Here is a 22,869-nt window from a genome sequence, read left to right as displayed (position 1 = left end):
TTGGGGAGTCTTGATGCTGGCATCCGTTGAACATGCCCATACCACCTTAATTGTTTCTTCTCTATATCTTGAGTTATATTTCCTTCTATTCCCATACGTTGTTTTATTACATCATTTCTGATTCGGTCTCGTCTGGAAATACCTAAAGATCTTCTCATTGCATCCATCTCTACTGCTTCTATTCGCTTTTTGTTCTTTTCACTAATTCTCCATGTTTCAGCGCCATAAAGAAGAGTAGTTTTAATCATGGTCTCATATATATTAAATTTCCTTCCTTTCGTTATCTCTTTACTCCACAGTATACCATTGAGACATCCTAAGACTTTCTTTGCTTGAGTGATTCGGTTTTCTATTTCCCGTGTATCAGTTCCTGTATTGTCAAAGGCAACACCCAAGTAGTCATAGCTCTGACAGCAGGAAATATGTTGTCCGTTTTCGAGGTCTATGTTATCTGACTCGTTTCCAATACAAAGATATTTGGTTTTTGTTGTATTGACATTCATTCCTCAGTCGTGATATTCTTCTATCAGTTTTCTTAGCATGTACTGCATGTCTTCCCTGTCGGTCGCTAGCACTACCTGGTCATCAGCAAACTGGAGTGTATATATAAATTCATTGCTAAGCTCTATACCCATCCTATGTACCTTTCTTTTCCATCTTTCCAATGCCGCTGCAACATATATCTTGAATAAGGTTGGTGAGATACAGCATCCCTGTCGCAAGCCTTTTGTAACCAGGAATTCTTTCGTTAGATATTTTCCTGTTTTTATCTGTGCCTTTGAGTCTCTATATAGTTCTTGTACAGCATTTATCAATGTGTGGTTGATGTTAGATCTTTTCAACGTTGTCCACAGTTTTGTTAAGGGGATGTTGTCATATGCTTTTTGCAGGTCTACAAAAGTAATATGAGTTTCTAGATTCTTAGCCGATCTTTTTTCTATTATTTGTTTAAGACAAAATAGGTTATCGGTGCACGATCTTCCTGCACGGAACCCGCTTTGTTCTTCCTCTTCATTGTGCTTATATTCTTCCTCGATCATATTTCTCAAAATTTGTCCATACAGTCTGCTCAGGGTGCTGGTTACCGATATGCCTCTATAATTATTACAATTCCTTTTGTCCCCCTTTTTGTGTATTGAGGACATGTATGCCGTTCTCCATTGTTCTGGTACTGGGTGTCCATTTAGACACTAATTGATCACATAAGTTAATATTTCAAATAGTTTATGAGTTTTATTCTTAAGCATTTCAGCATAGATTCCCTCAGGTCCAGCGGATTTACCATTCTTTAGGGTCATTACAGCCTTCCTTACTGTTTCGATGTCTACCCTCGCTTCCTCTCCTTGTATATGTACTGACTGTGTTGGGGAGTTTGCTAGGTATTCTTGTCTTGTCTCTGTCAGCAAGCTTTCATAGTGATCTTTCCATTGTCTTAGTTTTATGGTGTGTATGTGTGCTTTGTCTTTTCCTGTATTTTTTACTGATTGTATAAAATTCCATACCTCTGTACATTGCTTCCCTCCGATGTATGTATTGATTTCTTGACATTTCTGATCCCATGTTTTATTCTTTTCTTGTTTTATCATGTATCAATTCTTATGTAATTGTAGCTAACAATAAAGTTAAATGTGTGACCTCCTATATGGGTTTACATCATTCCGAATGTTACATTTTGTTTATGTTGTGACTCTAGGTCGATGACAATAGATAAACTTTTAAATTCGGTCTGTGTCGTTATAACTGACAAGTACCACGCGTTTAAAATCGAGCAAGGACACATGTAGTCCCTAAAGTAATTTAAAAGTGTATCCATTGTCATCGACCTAGAGTCACAACATAAACAAAATGTAACATTCGGAATGATGTAAACCCATATAGGAGGTCACACATTTAACTTTATTGTTAGCTATAATTACATAAGGCACTGAGGATGATCTGTTCAGATCGAAAACGTTATGCCAGTATTTAAATTTTGACGACACTTTTTATAAAGTTTTAACTATATGTTTTTATACCACAATACAAGTGTCAAGTGTTTTAACTTCTGTGTTTTTATAAACGATGGTATACAGCCAACTACGGGGTTTTTCCCATTAATTTTGTATTAATATAATCAATTGACTCTGAAGTTGCAAACAAGAAGTCTTCAGAGCTACCATTACAGGATCTTAAGGGAGACTCTTTAATAATGTGGTTGATGGTTTGGATCTCCCCACAGTCACATTGAGAAGACGGATTCTTTCTCATTTATGTAACATGTATGCACATCTGCCATTTCTGGTTCGGATCCTATTTAGAGCGAACCATGTTTTGCGTGGAAGATCAAAACCTGGTGGCTTGTGGGTATTGCAGGGCATGTTATTTTGCTATGCGTTCCATTCTTGGGACCATGAATTCGTGATGTTGAACTTCTCATGTATCATTCTTGCCATTTTCATTGGTGGTTTTCTAGAACGGAGACGGGTATTTCATGCATCCTCGGTATCTTGGTGGATCGGCATGTTTATATTGTTCATGATCTTTTTGTATTCACGTGTAAGTGCGTCAACTCGTCGTAAATGTGGAGGTGGGATGTGACTTAATACTGGAAGCCATTGGGTGGGAGTTGATTTAATTGTACCAGCTATCATAGTGCTGTGCTGCTGAGTGGTGACCTTTTTTACGTGTGGACTGTGTAGCCAGACTGGAGCGCAATATTGAGTGGTCGAGAAAACAAGGCCTAAGGCAGTAGAGCGGAGAGTGGAAGCCGATGCTCCCCAGATGGTACCGCAGATCTTTTGTATAATGTTATTTCTTGTACTCAACTTTTAGGCAGTTTTTGTTAAATGCTCTTTAAAGGATAGCGTTCTGTCTAGTGTTACGCCCAGGTACTTCGGTGTTTTGTTGTAAGTAAGTGTGGTATTTTCAAACCATTTGTTGAGTTCCATTCCAGCAAGTTTAATTTTCAGGTGAAAGCAACAACTTTTGTTTTGGATGCATTTGGTTGAAGTCGACACTTGCGAAAATATTTGCCCAATATATATAAGTCTGCCGTCAGAACTTCTTCAGACGTTTCTAGTATTCTGCATCCTGTAGTGAGGGCGCAGTCATCGGCGTATCCGAACTTTCTTGATTGTGTTTCCGGCATATCTGCTAGGTATAAGGTAAATAGTAGTGGAGAGAACACTAACCCCTATGGTAGGTCATTCTTAAGTTTATTTGGTGAGCTGATATCTGTGCCCATCACTACTTGACACATTCGGTCGTTGAGCGTGCTATCTATTAGGCGTGATATTGGTTTACAGGGCACTATATATCTCAAGTATGACCTTAGTTTCTTTTAATTCATTAATTTTGCTAGCTTTTTTAACAAAAACCTTGGGTAAAATGTTAACCTGTGTCCCTGTATCTATTTTAAAAGGTATATCGACTTTATTAATTTTTAAATTTTCCATCCAGTCTTTATTATTTTTATTCTTAATTTCATTAACAGTGATTGATGAAATCATGAAATCGTCTACTTCATTATTTTTACTTTCTTCCACTTGTACCTCTCTTACTAACCTACCACGATAACACACTTTATCAAAATGCCCATATTTACCACACTTTCTACACTTTTTTCCATATGCTAGACACCTCCTTGGCCTATGGACACTCCCACAGTTTCTGCAGTTAAATAATTCATATCTAGAAGAACTTGCACCTCCGACTGTTCTAAACTTCTTTTATTTGAGCTTGGGATACTTCATGAATTTTACATATTTCAATTGTAATCAATATGGTTCTTCAACCTACAACAGGCAGCACGAGACCACCGACGAGATTTTCAATGCCTTAGAGGTAATAACTTTATACAGTAAGCCTAATTAGTTAGGGACACAACTAGGTTCTTAATTTTTGTTGTCACTGCGTACAGTTTTCAGATTGCTTTACGTTTCGTCGAACGAATTAGGCAAAATCTCATGACGTTCTGCAAATGAAACGATGGAGAGATATAGCTGAAATCATCGTTGTCAAAGGAAAACGCAAAAGAAAAGAGAAGATTTCTTAAAAAAAACATGTTAAGCTTGTTCATTTTCCATAATTTAATTACTTTATTCTGTATTATACAGTATAGGCCAAAATAAACAGTACTGAACTTGTAATTATTTTATTGTTTTAAAAAATAGATATTATTGAGACTTTATAACATGTTCTAAATGAGCTCCTCCTCTCTCAAGATAGACTTCATACCGATATTCCAGATTTCTCGTAATGTTGTGGAATAAAGGTTGTCTTAAGTCCGCGAAGAAGGCTCTAATGGCATCCTTTAACTCATTGATGGTTTGTGGTGCCCGTTTAAAAACGGCAGTTTTAGCCATGCCCCAAATGTATGCGTCTGGAGATGTTAAGTCTGGAAAATGTGCAGGATAGGGGAAGTCAGTAAATCGTGAAATGAATTTGTTTGGAAAATGTCCCCTAAGAAATTGGCGAACTATGACAGCAGTAGGGCAAGTTGTCCCATCCTGCTGGAAAAATTGGTCTCGAAATGCCAACTTAGGTGCACGCCAATATTAACGTAGATCAGGAATAAAGCGTGTTAAAATTTGTATGTACCTCTGTTAATTAAGTGTGACTTGCCTACCATTTACTTCGATAAAGTATGGACCAATGATTCCGTGTCCCGAAACTGCACACCAGACAGTCACTTTTGCGCTATGTAAAGCAACTTCAATCACATACGAAAATGCACCCAGCTCCTTTAGGATTCTTTGCAAGGAAGTTCATTTTAAGCCAAGATACAACGCTATTCTTGTCTGGCTGGCTTTCGGATTTTCTAAGATTCACTCAAAAACACGTTCATGGTTATCGTTGTTGATAACTGTCGTGAGACGCCCTGAGTTTTCTTTTCGTTGGCACAATACACTACCCGTATTTCTTAACTTTACAACTACCTTCAAAATTACAGCATTACTTGGAGAACGTTTATTAAACCGTTTGTGTGAATTGATCACACACGTATTGCAGACTTGCAGTATTACGTCGGCCGATTCCGTATAAGCGAAAATAATGCTCCACAAGAAACACTTTCTACTCTGTACTTAACACCATTTTTAACAATTAGGCCTTAATAATTGATTGTTTAAGGATTACTTGACAGGTCTATACTAGTTCATTTGTATATGACTGCGCCCACAAAGAGACATCTATGTTTCAGTTTCAGTACTATTTATTTTGGGCTATATCATATGTATATATATATATATATATATATATATATATATTATATATATATATATATATATATATATATATATATATATATATATATATAATATGGCAATGTGAGTTTTTAAATATTTGATCAAGTTGTTGTGGTTTCAGCATTTCCGATTTATTTTTAACATTTTACAAATCATTTTCGCGGTAAATTGGAGACCATTAATATTATGAAAAATAAATAGAGAATAAAATTACCTTTGTATAAATTATGATTCGAATATTTATTTAAAATTAACGAATTAACAATCATATATTGTTAATATAATACGTAGTAATTTGTTCATTGCTTTGTACATCATTGTGTTTTAATTTATAATGTATGTGGTATGAAGTTAATAATTTGATAATAGTTAAAAACTCATGAAATATTAATGGAATACAACTTTATAATTTATACTGCATAACACGAAGTTATTAAATTTGGTAATATTTTATTATTTAAAGAGTAAACCTTTGTAATAAATGTTTCTAGGGCTTTATATACAACATATTAATTGAAAAATGATAATATATGAATTACAATGAACCAACTAAAAAAAACATAATGTAGATAAGCCGTTGAGTAAGACTTCTTTGTTTTGGAGACTGTCTGTCTTTCCGTAATGAAAACCCCAGCGCCACCTATCCACAAAAACTACTACTAAAATAAATGTATTTTGTTTAATAAAGAAATACCGTTGTTTATAAAGAGATAAAAGCTTTAAAAATTTATAGAATAATATGTAGTCTCTTTAAATTATTTACAGCGTCTATGTCCTGGGTTGAGAAATTGCCCTCAAAGGCGGATAAACCTATATGTGGTCAACAGCATAAGAATGTATAAGGCAACGAGAAACCACTACATTAATGATCGTCAGCTTTTCCTAGAACAACAGTCATGCAAAATAGTCAGTCCGCGGAGGACCTTTAATGGTCGAGGGATGCTAGGAATTTAAAAAGCTTGTTCGAACAAAGAAAGACGCACAATACGATTCAGAAAATGAACACACTTAACCTAGAAATATTAGGCATTAGCAAAATGCGCTGGCCTGGTTCCGGTAAAACATTGGTCATGAATAAAGCGATATATTACTATAAAAATTACACCCGATATCATCTATACGGAGTTATCTGGGATAATTATGTACAGGAGAATCCAAATAGCGGTCGTAAATTTTGTTCCTTTTTCAGATAGAATGCTGTTATTACAAATACAGGGTAAGCCATTGAACATTAATACAGTGCAAGTGCAACTAACTGTAGATAAATCAGAAGCTGAAATAGAACATTTTTATGAACAACTCAAACGACTTTCACAATATACCTGGAAGGAAGATATTACAATATTAATGGACAGTTTACATAAAACGATTGGAAAAGTCCGAGTGGACAATTATTGTCTAGATATAGATTTTGTATAGGCATCTAGATTCAAAACCGGACATTTCCACTTTATGTCATTTTGAGTAAACTAAAAAAAAACAATTTACAACTTTACTTTTTAATATATCTTAGATTTTTTTTCTTCTGTCAATTTTTAAAAACAATTAAAATGATTCTGTTATAAATTTTAAAATGTAGGATAAGGCGTGAACTAGAGAAAAAGGAATAAAAATGGGAAATGTCCATTTTTGCATCCAAGCTGCTCAATTTTATGTCCCTAAATATCTATATGTGATTGGAGAAAGTATATGGGTAATAAAATAAAAGAAAATACTCGTTTAGAGGAAAGGATTTATTTTATATTAATATATATTATACACGAAAATTAGGAATAAAATCCGTATGTTCACAGATTGGATCATTAAAATCCTGCGTATGTCGCTCATTCTCATTTAAAGCTTTGGCATAGAATTTTAGCTACTGTATTTGCTTCCAATTTGTACCGAAATGTTTGTTTAGTAGCTCGTTGACATCTTTAAGTTTTGCTTTTTGGGCCTTTACACCTGGAGGATTTATACCAGTCAATGCTTTACCTTTCTTGGTTACTGATAATGCTGTACCATTGCCAGGTTTGTAGAACAAACGCAAACTCTTCTGTCGTAATATTGTAATTCTTGACGATTTGCTGATTTGGAAATGCCAACTTGGGAGCCCTTTCAATATCACTATCTTTTCTGTTTTCCAATCCATTACTTCAAATTCTGGATATTTAATTACGGTTGTATATTTAGAAAATAAATGTGTTAAAATCCTTTATATAAGGTATACAAATTAAAAAACCCCATCAGAACCATGTTCCATCATCAGTATCTAGGTGTAGATGTAGTTCCATCATGTTTTGACCAACTAAATATCTGGGTGTCTCTCTCTAAAAACCAAAGCCAAACAAAATACCTCAAGTGTTCAAGAGAGAATACGAACATAGAGAAAGAAATTAAGCTTGGTGCATATACATTTGAAAGAGTACACCGTTTCAAATACCTGGGACTGATGGTGAATCACAGAAATGATAGAACGGATGAAATAAATGAACGTATCCTACTGGGTAATAAAACTTACTGGAACTACCAAAAATTCCTGAAAGAAAAGCACATTAGTAAGAAAATCAAATTAAAAATTTACAAGACTGCAATCAGGCTAGTGATCACCTATGGTGCAGAGACGATGTGCCTAACACAAAAAGACGAAATGAGGTTGGAAATCTTAGAGAGAAAGATAATTCGACGAACAATGGGACCGGTGAGGATAAGTGTAGGAGAATTTAAAAGATTAACCAATGAAGAAATTAATGAAGTCATCGAGGGTGAAGACATAATCAAGTTCGTGAAGACGCAAAGGCTCAGGTGGCTGGGACACACAGAAAGAGCTAACCTAGACTCTACGCTAAAGCGAATAACTGGATGGAGACCAACAACAAAGAGACCAAAGAGACCAAAGGGGAGACCCAAAACAAGATGGAGAGATCAAGTCTTAGGAGACATAAAGAAGCTGAGAATCTACAATTGGAAGGAGCGCTGTAAGGGCCGGAAAGAATGGAGGAAAATTGTAGATAGGAAAAAACAACAGCGGACTGATTCTCCGCAAAAAAATGAATCAGAGGGCCCAAAAGGGCGGCAAACACTCCGCCAAGAGTGAATAAGCCATGATGATGATGAAATATCTGGGTAAAAACCCGTTAAAAGGTATAGGTTACAATTTGGTTTACATTATTTAGTCTTATATATTAGGATGATAGCAACTCTAGTTGCTATCATCAATTCCTCGTAGGCACTTTGTCTCAGGACCAGCAACTTCATGTGGAGTCGTACGTTGCCATGTTAAAACAAATCCACTGCTAACTTTAACATCCTAATATATAAGACTAAATAATGTAAACCAAATTGTAACCTATAACTTTTAACGGGTTTTTACCCAGATATTTAGTGGCTCAAAACATGTACACCTAGACACTGATGATGGAACATGGTTTCCGAAAACGTTTTGTCTTCATGACATAGCCCGATTGGGTTTTTTAATTTATATACCATTTATAAAGTATTTTAACAAATTTTTTGTGATACATGGTATACAGCCAGCTACAGGAACTTAGTTTCCTTGTGGAATTCAGAAAATATATCAAAATATTTTTGGGGTTGAATTATTGTCGTTTCTGTTAGTACCGTTTTTTCAATAATGTCAAAAACCCGATCAGCAGGTAAAAAGCTCTGTCCTGTAACTGAATAGATAACTTAAATTTTATTAATATCCCCATTCTTCTCTTGACTCCAACCTATGTTGAAGTCAATGGTGTGTTGCCTTCTGTGAATTCGAGCTGGGTCGTGGGTTCGGATTTTAACCACGTTGTCGGGCGCCATGTCACCTCGGGGGAACAATTAAGGGTCTAACCACCTTCTAATATCCCCGGGTGCTCCGTAGAGGGCTTCGAATATACTGTCGAGAGCTCCTCTACTTAAGTCTATTTTCGGGTTATGGACTCGGAAAATATTTATCTTCGGTGTCTTGTCTTGAAAAAGGCAAGATATTTCTTACATGACAATTTCTTCGTCGAAATAAAACACCAAGTTAGGTTGAAACAATTCTCAGCCACAGACTATGGTAAATAAATGCAGGAAGCAGACCCTCGAGAGCACTAAGCTCTCGGAGAGCCCGTGAGGGACTGACCTGGCTGACCTGAAAATCGCCAATATTTATATGCGCTGTTCGAGCGATAAATAGGGATTTCCAGGTCAAGAGCCAATGGGAAAATTTGAGGCCGGGCGATGCGCATCGAAATGCGTACTAGTCCACAGACTATGGCATTCGATGACAGGTCCATGTGTATGTAAACACATTGTCTTTGGTAAGTTTTGCACATTTTTTGGGATGCCTTTTGGTATCACAAAAAATTTGTTAAAATTCTTTATAAAGAAGAGCCATGTACTATTGTAAAATTGTATACGTATAGTTGTCTCGAATAGTAGGATGCCTGATTGGGTATTTTCGGTAAGGGCATATTTTTCTGACAGTCAAAACTAAAAGTGTAAACATTGGAACTTTCATGCTTTAGTACATCAAAGAAACCTTTAGCTCTTAATTTATGCAGCCAAAACTCTTCTTATTCTTTCTCGCAGCGTTTAATAGTTTTTATTAAACAAAGACAAATAGAGCAGACATCTGTAGCAGGTAAATCAAACCCAATATTATATTTTGTGTTAAATATATTACGAAAAAAACAATCTCTTACTTTCAATTCGTTAGTGACTGATTCATTGTACATACAAAACAGTTTCTTAATATTAAGCTCTGGATCTAAGTACACTCTTACTTTTGAGAATGATCTGCCACATGATTCGTTACATTTAAGTGATTCGATAAATTCCTGAATTTTTTTTCTGTGGGCATTTTTTAAATGAGAAACTCTGTCATCGTCTCTTTGATCGGTCGGCATTGTAGCTAATTTGTAAAATTTTTTCATTACACCCAAATCTCGGTATTTGGAAATCTCGGTAAAAAACCCGAAGGTAGTATCACGTATTATCCCTATATTTCATTTTACTACATTGTTACAAAAAGTAAAATAAAATACTACCTATTTTATTTTACTTTTTGTCTCCAGATTTACTAGACTAGTAACTCTGCAATTTTTTAATAAATGACTGAACATACAACCGTCAGGCGCTGTAATTTTAAATCGTTCGGACATTAATACCATTTGCCTAAAGCGTAGACGGCAGTCCCTGAAATGGCGTATAATTTCATTTAAATGAAGTAATACGTATACAGGTACGAACGGGAAACAAGAGTATTAATAGTCGAATTGAATTGGGCCAGGTGATAGTGTGACTGGGCATTGAGATAACGGTTTATATGGGTGGGTTTCCGGTACAAGGAATAGGAAAAACTGTGAGGTGGTTGTTTCCGAATAAGAACATCAAGGAATGACAAAGACTCTTCAGAATCAACTTTCATCGTGAATTGTATACAAAGATGTATCCCATTTAGGTGCAAGAGGAAGAGATTTACTGTGTCTTTAGCATGAGGCCAAATGACAAAGGTGTCATCAATGTACCTTATCCAGCAGGTGGATTTGAGATTTGATGACAGGGCGGTTGTTTTCAAATATTCCATGTAGGTATCAGCTATTACGGTAGAGAGGGGAATTCCATTGAAGCACCTTTGATTTGTCAAATTCTTTTTGTGCTACTATCATGAAAAATTGGACATTTCGAATGAGCTACCCAGCAAAGCCTCGGCGAACACTTGTGCAGTGCTATATTCGATACATAATAGCATCAAGAGACATTTCATACGAATAAAAAATATTATTCACAACTTATAGACATTTCGTTTTATTTAAATTCGTTTAAAGAAAAGACTTTCATAATTAAGGACCCTAGTTATATTTGGTTATAAAGATATCTTTATTAGGGCCAAAATTTTTGTTTTAGACAGAACATTTTGTATTAACTTTATATATTTTTCTAAATGTAATTAAGTAGACCTTGAAGAATATCTCTACCAAAAGCAATAATATTTTGTACAGCACTGACAAAAATCAAACGGTGTAAATCCAGGCCAGTAAGATAAAAGGCGACGAATATGCATCCCATATATCATGTCAGTCGGACATTTATCTTAATTTCTGTTTTCAGGACTTTTCAGAAGAGTGGTGCTTTTAAGCGGAACTGCGCTTAGTCCGTGGGCAACCGTCCGAAACGCTGAAAGCTTGAGAACTAGTGTCGGAAAACAGACTGGCTGCCTGCCCATGGAATCTGGAATGCAGCATCAAGAAGAGAATATGGATATCGCAGGATGTCTTAGATCAAGGTAAGGCAATTCCTAATAATGTTTTCCGAAGTTTCAATAATCTTTATTTGAATAATATATATATATATATATATATATATATATATATATATATATAATATCCCCAAATTTTAAATAAAATTAAAATCAAAAGACCATTAAAAAAAATCGAGAACACCCTGTATATAGAAATAGTTTAGTTGTAAAATCATAAACCATTTACCGGGAACAACGTGAGTGTTTTCCGAATATGTGAATAAGTGATCTAGAAAGTTTTCTCGGATAAAAAGACAATACGGTTTGGACATGACCAGGTAGATTTAGTACACAACTATTTGAAATTTGCGGTTATAATAGATTGGAAAGAAATAAGTAAGGATTATTGGTTAATGGGTTTTCTCCTTTACAAAAGTTAAAAAAAGAATTCAAGGTCGTTTGCAGGAAAGTACTTTAACGTCAGGTAATTTTTGGAAAAACCAAAAATTTAATGGACTAAGAAACCGATGATGCGTTTGATGAGAGGGGAGGTTTGTTTGGATTGGTTTGATATGGATAAAGAAGAAGGGGGCGAAAAGCTTGCCGGGAATGAAATGAGAAAAAAGAAGGACATTGTGAGTTGAACATCGAGAGAGACCTGTTTCGGTGAAAACATTTTTTTGTGAATTTATAAGAAGTAGTGCTTAGTGTTTGTGTGGAAAATTAAGCAGCCATTGTGGTAAGCAGAGACGAGTTCCAGTAGAAATAGAGGCATTACTGTAAGTACAAACAGATATATTTTCGTTGTGTCTGAGAGGAAGCAGTTTGTTTGTCTTGGAGTTTGGAGCTTGTGGTAAAAACATCACGACATTTTCACATACTGTTTGTCTTTTTCTTTTATTATCGAAAGAAACAGTAGGCGGAATAGCGAGCAGGGAAATTGGTAGGATCCGGGAAGTACATTGCGATCTGATCAGGGCACAATCCAAGCAGAATCAAGAGAAGATAGTCTGTTTGAAAACCAAAGTTTTGACTTTTACATAAATTATATAAAGACATTCTATCACGACCATCTATCAACATTCATGTCATTGTTTGTAATTTGCAATATTTTTATAGTTAAAGCAAGAAGTCAAGGAACCAATAATTCTTTCTAAAATTTTTATATCAAGAGATATTTGATTTAGAAATATGTGTATTTAATTTTTATTGATCATTAAGGGATGTGTGATTTAATTTAATTTTATTTTTTTTAATGTAATTTTACATTAATTGGATATATTTTAAAATAAAGGACAATTGTTTTAATATCAGAATTGATTGCCTATTATTTCTTTTTCCTTTTGTTGATCTTTCTTAAATGAAACTAGCAGAAGATACTTTGAAGCCACGTTTTATTCAAAAAAAAATAAAAAATTATTTTTAGTTCTGAGATATTCTTTGCTTTTGATTTGTTTGATAAAGATAAATTTATTATATTTCAGACTATATAAGTAGATTTACAATTATAAGCAAATCACAACAATATATATATATATATATATATATATATATATATATATATATATATATATATATATATATATATATATATATATATATATATATATATATATATTGTTGTGATTTGCTTATAATTGTAAATCTATGTGTATATATATATATATATATATATATATATATATATACACACATATATATATATATATATATATATATATACACACATATATATATATATATATATATAACGGATCATTTTTTAATAAATATTATTCTTTTTGGTTGGTTGTCACTTCCACGAAGTTTAACGAGTCATGTACTTCCTGCGCGCCCTTCGGAATTTTGGGAATAACTTGTTTTCTGCCATTATAAATATTTTTTCTAATCCAATATACATCTTCCCCAGTAAGACTTTTAGTGCCTGTTTGTTTTATTTCGCAGTGTATCAACTTCAATGGTTTATCACACAAATCATCCATTGCCTTCCGCTTAACACTATTACTTAATTTTTGCCGGTTTAACACTGCTTTTGATAAACTTTCATGGGTATGGTTATGACTACATACGACTACACTGTTACAAATATTTAAAGTTTTAATAAATGCTTTGCGACTTCTTTCTACACACTGCCGACGTTTGATATTATTAGCAAGTATTTTATGGAAGTTATACTTGTAATTGTCAATAACTAACATTGACTTGCCCTTTTCACTTAACATTTCACTTACTTCAGATTTCTCCATCATAAACTAGGTATAACGACATTCAAACTGGAACTAAAATAATAATGTTAAGATTCGCACCACCCCTATTTCTTATCATAAAATTTTAGGTAGACTACTAATTACCTACCAATCTTTTCAACGAAATATATCAATTGCAACTTCCTGATCCGGAAAAACCCAATCAAATATTGAACAAGGGAATATGAGTTAGAGCTCATATCACATTATAATACTTTAGAGATATTATCGTTATAATTTTAATATTTTTTTAAGTAAGAAGTAGTGTTATATAGTAACATTGTTTAAAAAAGACTTATTCTTTTTTAAACAATGATGGTAGTGTTGTATTAATAGGTAAATACAAAGTTTGGAGAAGACATTGTTCAAATATCTTTTCTAAGAAATATATGGCCGGAGCGAATTTACTTGGACGTACATCCTTTTTACATCCTTTTTAGATTGGTAAACTCATCACCGCAGATAGGTAAACTAATCACCGGGATTTTTGCCTGGTTTCTAATGCGAAAGATTGCCTCTTACCTGTTATACTTCTCGTTTATGTGATAATTTAATAAATTCAGAAATTATTTTAAGCAAGTTGCTTTAAAATTTAACTGAGATATTAATATATCTCACGGTGTGGCCTATTAGACGTATCTGCCAATCTAAATGGTTTTGAGATCTAAAAATTTAGTTGCATAGGATTTCGATAGTGAACTTTAAAATGAAAATATTTGTCAATATGTGCTATTTTTGTTTATATCGGAAGTAGTCCCAACTTCGTTATTTGATTTTCATTGCATTTTTATATTTCTCATTGAATTCACGAGATAATTTGTTAAGCATACATTCGGTCTAAATCTTACCGTTTTAACGTTATTTGACTATCTTGAAAATAATAGACGATTTTGGACAGTTAGTAAATATAAAATATCTGAAAAATAGGAAAAGCTAAAAACTTGAGTGTGCTATTAGTGCATTGAAGTCGAAGGAAACCTAATTTTTTACACGCGCAAAGCTTTACATTTTATGGCATCATTGGCGGAAATTTTTAAATTTGAAGTAATCAACCATGCATTTATTACGACAGAATGCATCAAAATGCTTAAGTACAGTTTCCTGTACTATATCTTTCAATGACTTGTACAAAGATCCCGCAATTAGAGTGCTTTTAAAAGCAATGTTTTTACATTTTTTGGTTAGTTTTCGCCATTATTTTTAGGAGTCAGATGAGTTGTTCATTTCATTTTATAAACATCATGACCACTAACCTCAATTAGTGTAAGATACAAAATAATTTTTATTCTGTAATTTGTACTAATTTTGTTTATTGTAGCAGCCTGATGATGCAAATAAAGATTGGCGAAAGATTGGTAGACTAAAAAGAGTACTTCTTTATCCTATCTTCGGCTGCACACCCAAATATGTAGTTGTGTTTTGTAGTCTAACTGATCAGCGTTGACTACAAGCGTTTATCGCTTTTTCAGTATATCTATATAAGAAGTCCAATTAAGTCGGTACCATATGGAAAAATTTTTTATTTTTAGTTTTATGAAAAAAAATGTATTCTCTAGTTCTGAACGATCTAGAATTTTAATCATCAGAATCAGATATTAGTATTCTTCAGTCATTTACGCGGTTCGTTGAACAACATGAATTTTATTAAGACTTGAGAATATCCACAATTCATTTTTTTTTGACAAACCGCGTATACAACTAAAAAAAAATTAATATCTGATCATTGTATTCTAGGTTTTAGATCATTCAAAATTTTTTATGTAATATAATTATTTTATATAACAAAATTCATTAAACTAAAAATAAAAAGGTTTCACATATAGTGCCGACTTAATTGGATACCCTGTATATATATATATATATATATATATATATATATATATATACAAAAATGGTTGCGTTTCGATTTAATGGCTTGATTAAGCGTGAGTATACAGTTTACTTTAATTGCTATCGACACATTTAACTTCATATATATATATATATATATATATATATATATATATATATATATATATATATATATATATATATATATATATATATATATATGTATATATATATACATATAACAATGTGACTTAACAATTTAATTAGAAATCTCAAAATGTAATCTCAGAACAGGTAATCTACAGCAGCAAAGTAATATTATGCCTTGCCTACAAGAAACATCTTATACAGTTAACTTAAAGAACTTAATTACGCTGATTTTTTTCTATTTGATCAGAATGATTCGCGAAAACCAGTGAGAAACAACTAAACAAAAACGGTATAAAATCTCTACTCACCAGTTGTATGACATTTAGCCTTACACCCTTCCGTACAAGTCCACAAAAGGCAATTCGATTTTTTTAAAGTTTTCGCAATTGAAATTTGAAATTATTGATAACCATCATTTTTTGTCTGCGTTGGCTCAGGACGTAATCAATTAGCAGTTCACTATCCATGTTGAAGAAACAAGGGCAAATGAAGAGACATTTTTTTTTCGCATGATTTTAGGTAGCTATCAATAGAATTTTGTGGAATTTCCAAATAAAAACCAATAAATTGCAGTTGCATTTAAGACATCTGGATTTGGATTATTCTGTGAAATCACCAAAAACTAGCCGTTTGCTGGGATTTTATGGTCTATACCTGATCCGGAGTGCAGGTAGGCCAGTGATCAGTTTACCAATCTCTTAGGGTCTATTTTGAAAACCCTACTTTTATGGCGGTGATGAGTTTGTACTATGTACGAGGGTATTTATGGTAATTGGTGATGAGTTTACGTGTACCCATTTACTTATGCCCCTTACACCCAATACACCCAGTTTTAGAATTAACTTTTGTTATTTTTATAGCCTAATATTGTCATATTTTTCTTTGTAATTGTACTAAAATCTATATAAATTAATGACAAAAACATTTATTAAAATGTTTGTTTCTTTGGTATTTGTCCTTTTATTTTAAATACTTATCATGACATTACAAATATTTTGTATACAAAAGAGACACATCTGCTAATATTACTCTATTCAGGAAAATACTTACGTTGTATCTGAATACAACATCAAATACAGGTTAAATTTACCTTTCTAACAATATTTAATTTGCATTTATAAATAATACAAAATAAAAGAGAAATGAACCAATTCTTCATAGCCATCAGGAAACAATGTTGGTAAAAGAGTTTATTTTTAAATAGCCATCAGGGGACAGTGTTGGTAAAAAGAATTTATTTTTTAAACTTTTTTACCCAATTTAAAATATTATACTTATAAACTAAGGAGCCTGCTTCGTTCACGGGCTGAAAACCCATATTTACGTATGATAATCCTATTAAGCTAAGTTTCATGGTTTTGCTATTGTTTCATTCTCTTGCTATTAGTTAAGGAATTATCCCTATGTTAAGTCGGATGTTCTATGAGACCCTTTTGTTAGATAATACCTGAATTCACGAAAACGATTGAGGTCATGACAGCCGTAAGCCGAATTTTCCATCATTATCCAAACCCGACTATTTTTGTAAAAGATTTATTAGGGTTACTATTAATGAAATTGATTGGGGTCTCCTGTACAAAAAGGAAATAATCCATTGGAATTAATAATAAGTTTTGCAAATTTACCTAAAGATGATTAGTCATTTTATAACAGTTTTAATTTATTTTCCACTGGGAATACTATTTGAATTTAATACGATTAATGGATTTATTCCTTAGTAATAAAATAACTGCTTATGCCTCTAAAAATTTATAAAAAATATAAATAGTTTAATTTATAAAACGTAGCTTCACAAAATATATGGATTTTCTATGAGAATAAAAATTTTGTGCAGCTCTTGGGGATTGACTATTTTATTGGTCACCACAAGAGGTAGCTTACATGTCTTTATTATTTATTGTGTTTTCATAGTATGTAAAGAAATGGTCATAAAAACCTAGACTATTATTTTGTATGACACATCTAGACAATTAACAGCTCTGTAGTAGTCACTAATTTTTTTATTGTTTTCTTTGCCTAAATTTGTCTATTATGAAAATACAGTAGGCAAATATCATTGTGTATTTCGTAAGAAAAACTGAACTACAGGTCAAATATTCCTTCAAATATAAGTCTTAGACAAACCATATTAATATGAAATTGACAACCATTATCTGTTTGTGGACTTGCGCCTATTATAGAATTGAAAGAAATAAGAAAATGTACTTTTCAAAAGATAGGATATACTTTAACCTTCTGTAAATAACGTGAAAAAATTTAAAATTTTTGATAAACCTGGTCTAACAAATTGATTTTTCTAAAATTAAAAAAAATAGAAATTTAGGTGTAGTTGATAAATACTTGTAATAATTTAATTGCCTACGTTATTCTCTATACAAAATATATATTTATAATTATTTCGTTGTTTTAACAATTTCATGGGGGTAAAAATCTCTGATATATCTGAAATAAGAAAAATAAAATTTTACTCTCTAAACCATACAGATTACTGAAACTATTATTCGAAAATTTCCCCATTCAAAATAGGCATAACATCTAAAACCATCATTAACTTCTTATTTAATAAGGAAATTTGGATACCTGGTGTAAATATTAAATGGTCTACAGAATCTTCATATTCCGAACCAACGCCTTGATCTGAGTCAAATATGAGTCCGTAGAACATCAGAAGCCCCGTTGGCTTGAAAAATTCAATTACCATATTACACAACAACAAAATTGTAGTGGAATACACAAAAATAGTCGCAGACAAGCAGGCCATCGTCTGAAAAGCTCTAAAAATGTTGCAAGAGAAACTTGGTCCATAACAAACAATCTTAGAAATAAAACTAACCCAGCTAAAACATTTTCTCTTTCAAACCCTGAAAATCTAAATGAATACTTTGATAATGTGAGTAAAAATATAAAATCCACTATTTGGTCACAACAAGATCCTATTTCCTATCTCCCCAGTTCAAAAAAGGTATCGAATTCATTCTTTGTAAGACCAGTTGATAGATCTGAACTGATCCAAATAATCAGTGATATCAAAAGCAAATCTTCCTGTAGTACTGATGGACTATCCATAAAAATTTTCTTAAATCTCCCAAAAGATGTGTTAGAAGTCCTGGTCTCACTAATTAACGATTTCTTTGAAAAAGGTGTATGTCCAGAGTGCCTAAAGACAGCCATTATTATTCCTCTTCATAAGGGTGGTAAAAAATCTTTTGTCTGCAACTAAAGACCTATTGCCTTACTACCGGTCCTATCCAAAATTATTGAGAGACTTATAAAAGCCCTTATTATCTCCTTTTTTATCACAAAGTCAGTTCGACTTTTTATCTAATAAATGTTTCAGCGATGTTTTCTGTACTAAATGAGGTCTATTAATAACTAAACAATAATCTTTATACTGCCACTGTTTTTTGTGAGTATGCTAAAGCTTTTGATTGTGTAAATCACGATATTTTGATAAAAAAAACTAAATTTTTACGGAATTCCGAGGTATTTCTTTAAATTGGTTCCAATCATACTTGAGGAATAGGAAACAACTAGTTAGAGCAAATGATACTGACTCTAGTCACAAAAGCATTGTATGTGAAGTACCACAAGGTTTAGTAATGGGTCCTCTACTTTTTCCTATCTTTATAAATGATATCACCAACTGAAAAATCGATGAAAAAAATTTTTCTATTTGCTGATGATACCAGTATTACCTGAGGGAATTCTAATATTGCAACTCTTCATGCAATTATAACTTTTGATTTACTTAAAATAAAAACCTGGTCCGACTCTAATTTACTCTCTTTTAACATGGATAAGACAGTAGCATTATCCGATAAAGGAGTTCTTCAACCCTTGCTTTTTAATAACAGCCAGATCAGTATCGTTGATTCTGTAAAATTTCTTGGTATTTTTATAGACAGCAACCTTAAATTGTCCCTTCATATCGATTTGGTAAGTAAGAAACTAGCCTCAGCCTGCTATGCAATGAGATCTCTTTCGAAGAAAATCAATTTAGCATCTTCCAAAATAACATATTTTTCTTAGTTCGAGTCTCTTCTTCGATATGGCCTTTCTTTTTGGGATTCTAGTACAGCTGCCCAATCTGATGTTATTTTTAAATTGCAAAAAAGAGCAATGCGGTATCTTTTTGACCTCAGTAGAATGACACATTGCAGAAGCTACTTCAAAAATGACGGGATTTTAACTCTTTCGTCTTTATATATTCTAGAAAGTGTTTGTGTAATTCGTGAACACCTACACGTTTTTCCAGCAAAACCTAATCATGACTACTACACCCGAAATTCAAGCTTTGATGTGTATTTACCGATCCCGTCCACTGAGTTAGTAAAGAAATCTATATTATATTCGGCAAAAAAATTATACAACTATCTCCTTTTGCAACTTAAATCTACAACTTCTTTCCTTAAGTTCCGTAAATTGACAAAAGCCTATCTACCTTGAAGACCACATTATTCGATGGAAGAGTTTCTTAACGAATAACTAAGAAATTACAGTACGTTTAGGTACAAGCAACAAGTATTTATATATATATATATATATATATATATATATATATATATATATATATATATATATATATATATATATATAATAATATAAATAGTCTCCCGTTTTATACCGCTGTCGCGGCTTTGGGAGTATAGCAGGGTAGTCTGCTATACCTAGGGCCTACGGTATACAAGGAAGGTAACATGGCCAGTGCTACGCTTCAACCGTCTATTATTACCCCTGGTTTTACCCAAGGTACTCATTTTTATTTAGGCTGAGTCGACCTGGGGCCTATAGACATTTTTAAAATGTCTAGATGTTCTTGCCTGCGGTAGGATTCGAACTCCGGACCACCGGCTTGCGAGGCAAGAATCCTACCGCTTGCGCTACGCAGGCCCTTATATATATATATATATATATATATATATATATATATATATATATATATATATATATATATATATATATATATATATATATATATATATATACATATATACATATTTATATATATATAATATATATATATATATATATATATATATATATATATATATATATATATATACCGATTCGGCAAATTTTCAACTACCGTATACGTTATTCAGTATGTGGAACAAAGATAACACTTAATTGTTTGAATACGAGTGAGACACAATCCACGCACTTGGACTAGCGAGTCTAATTTTTAAACAGTGTTGCGAAATTTCTGTAACATAACTCCTTCTAAAACATTAGTCGGATACATGAGTGTAATATAATGTTTAAATCCACTACAGTTCATTGTAGAATGAAAATTAATATTGCCCCAACAAACCTTACATGAAGTAATCATGTAAGTATTATTTTTTAAACGATTATATCATTACTTCATTAATTAACAAAGAATACTGAATTGAGAAATTGAGATGCGACAACAGCGTGAGCTAAATAAATATCGCACTTCAGTAGACAGACAAATAGTATAAACCATTTGCCCCCTCTACGACTTCCCCTCAAAAGAATAGGCGGTCCTTATCTGTACAGCAGGTTCAAGGTCAATAAGGTAAGGTCTATTTCTTTGATTTTTAGCTGTCGTGGTAAAAGGTTGAAAACAAATAATTAACATGCCAAGCGTATACAGTAGTAGAACCTCGATAAGTTAAATTCCAAGGGAAAAACCAAATATTTTAAGTTATGCAGGTTTTAAGTTATCAAGGGTCTATGTTGTGATGGATTAATATAGGTCAGAAGTTCATTAAAATATAGGCATTTATTATACACTACATACACTACATTCATTTATTATATTCGTTACAAAAAGTTAAAGCAATAATTAAAGGTATAGTCTACTAAAAAAAGTCTGAGATTTTCTTTTGATTTAAACAATTCATAGATTCTAAATCGATTTGATTTTAAATAACATAGAGAAGAAAATACGTTATCTTTTATGTTTCTACACTGCTCTATAAATGATCGTACAGTCGTTATAGCACTCTTGCTTCGTTGATTGATATGCTCTTAGATGAAGTTTGTGGGTCGTCATTAAATTCATCGTCTTTATAACTTTAAATACAGTGCATGTTGTTATTCCATTATTCAGGATCATTATTATCTTCCTCTTCAAAATGATTTCTTGAGGTTCTGAAGAAAAACCACAGGTTCTAAAGCAGTTTTTTACTGTGAGGAGTGTTACGTTTTACCATGTTTTGTTCATTATCCTCATTACTTGAAGAACATTGATAGAAGAAATCGTATTTTGCTCCATATCAGCTATTATTCTTCTAACAACTTCTTTTCTGTATAATGTTTTAAAATTTTTAATGATACTCTGATCCAAAGGTTGAAGTTGTGATGTTGTGTTTGGTGGAAGAAATTGTACTTTGATTGCCTTTAATGGTGGTATGCCTCCGTGTGCTGTTCAATTGTCAATGAACAGAACAATTTTTCTATTTCAAGTTCAAGTTCAAGTTTGCTAATCTATATTATTCAGCCATTTTTTAAAAAGTTCTGCTGTCATCCATGCTTTTTTATTGGCTTCATAATCCATGGGTAGTGATTTTAAACCTGCAAAACACCGAGGTTTTTTTGACTTACCTATATAATTAAAGGTTTGAGTTTTTCTGTGCCCTTAGAATTTGCACAAAGCAGAATCGTAAGTCGTTCCTTGCTGTGTTTTTCTCCATGACATTTTTTATTTTTGAATGTTAATGTTTTTTCGGGAAGACATTTAAAAAACAGACCAGTTTCATCAGCATTAAAAACATCATTGGGATCATAATTATTCACTAAATTATGCAAGTCAGATTTCCATTCTTGGCAGACTGATTTGCTTACGCTCGTACTTTCGCCGCACATTTTTTTAAGGCTAAATCATTCGTTTATTGAAATTCTCTAACCAGCCATTGCTGGCTTTAAAATTATCGATTTTTAGTGAATTAGCGAACTCTATAGCCTTTTCTTTCAGTATGGGTCCACTGATACTGATGTTTTTGTTTTGATATTGTTTTAACCACGTAAACAAACACTGTTCCAAATTAGGGAATTCGGCAATTTTTGTCTCCTGATTCTTGTTTTTTCAATAGTTCGGTTTCTTTTTTTATGATGATTGATAATGTACTCTCGTGTATTCCAAACAGAGCCGCAACTTCTTTTCTTTTGAATCCATTTTTCACTGCTTCTATAGCTTTTAATTTATCAGCATATGTTAGCGTTGTTAATTTTCTTTTTGAACTCATTTTAA

The 22,869-nt window shown here is 32.6% G+C and overlaps 1 protein-coding gene across 1 annotated transcript in view; it reads left to right on the top strand.

The window, feature by feature from the left end:
- LOC140441766 (neuroligin-4, X-linked-like) overlaps positions 1–22,869 on the top strand; it is a 960,081-nt gene that overhangs the window by 658,171 nt on the left and 279,041 nt on the right. The window contains exon 7 of the mRNA XM_072532673.1: positions 11,298–11,472. Within this exon, the coding sequence (XP_072388774.1) occupies positions 11,298–11,472 (175 nt within the window). The remainder of the gene's footprint in view (positions 1–11,297; positions 11,473–22,869) is intronic.

This window comes from Diabrotica undecimpunctata, chromosome 5, assembly GCF_040954645.1.
Source record: "Diabrotica undecimpunctata isolate CICGRU chromosome 5, icDiaUnde3, whole genome shotgun sequence".
NCBI classification, from domain to species: domain Eukaryota; kingdom Metazoa; phylum Arthropoda; class Insecta; order Coleoptera; family Chrysomelidae; genus Diabrotica; species Diabrotica undecimpunctata.
Note: the sequence above shows the minus strand (reverse complement) of the source record. Positions and strands in the feature narration are given on the sequence as shown.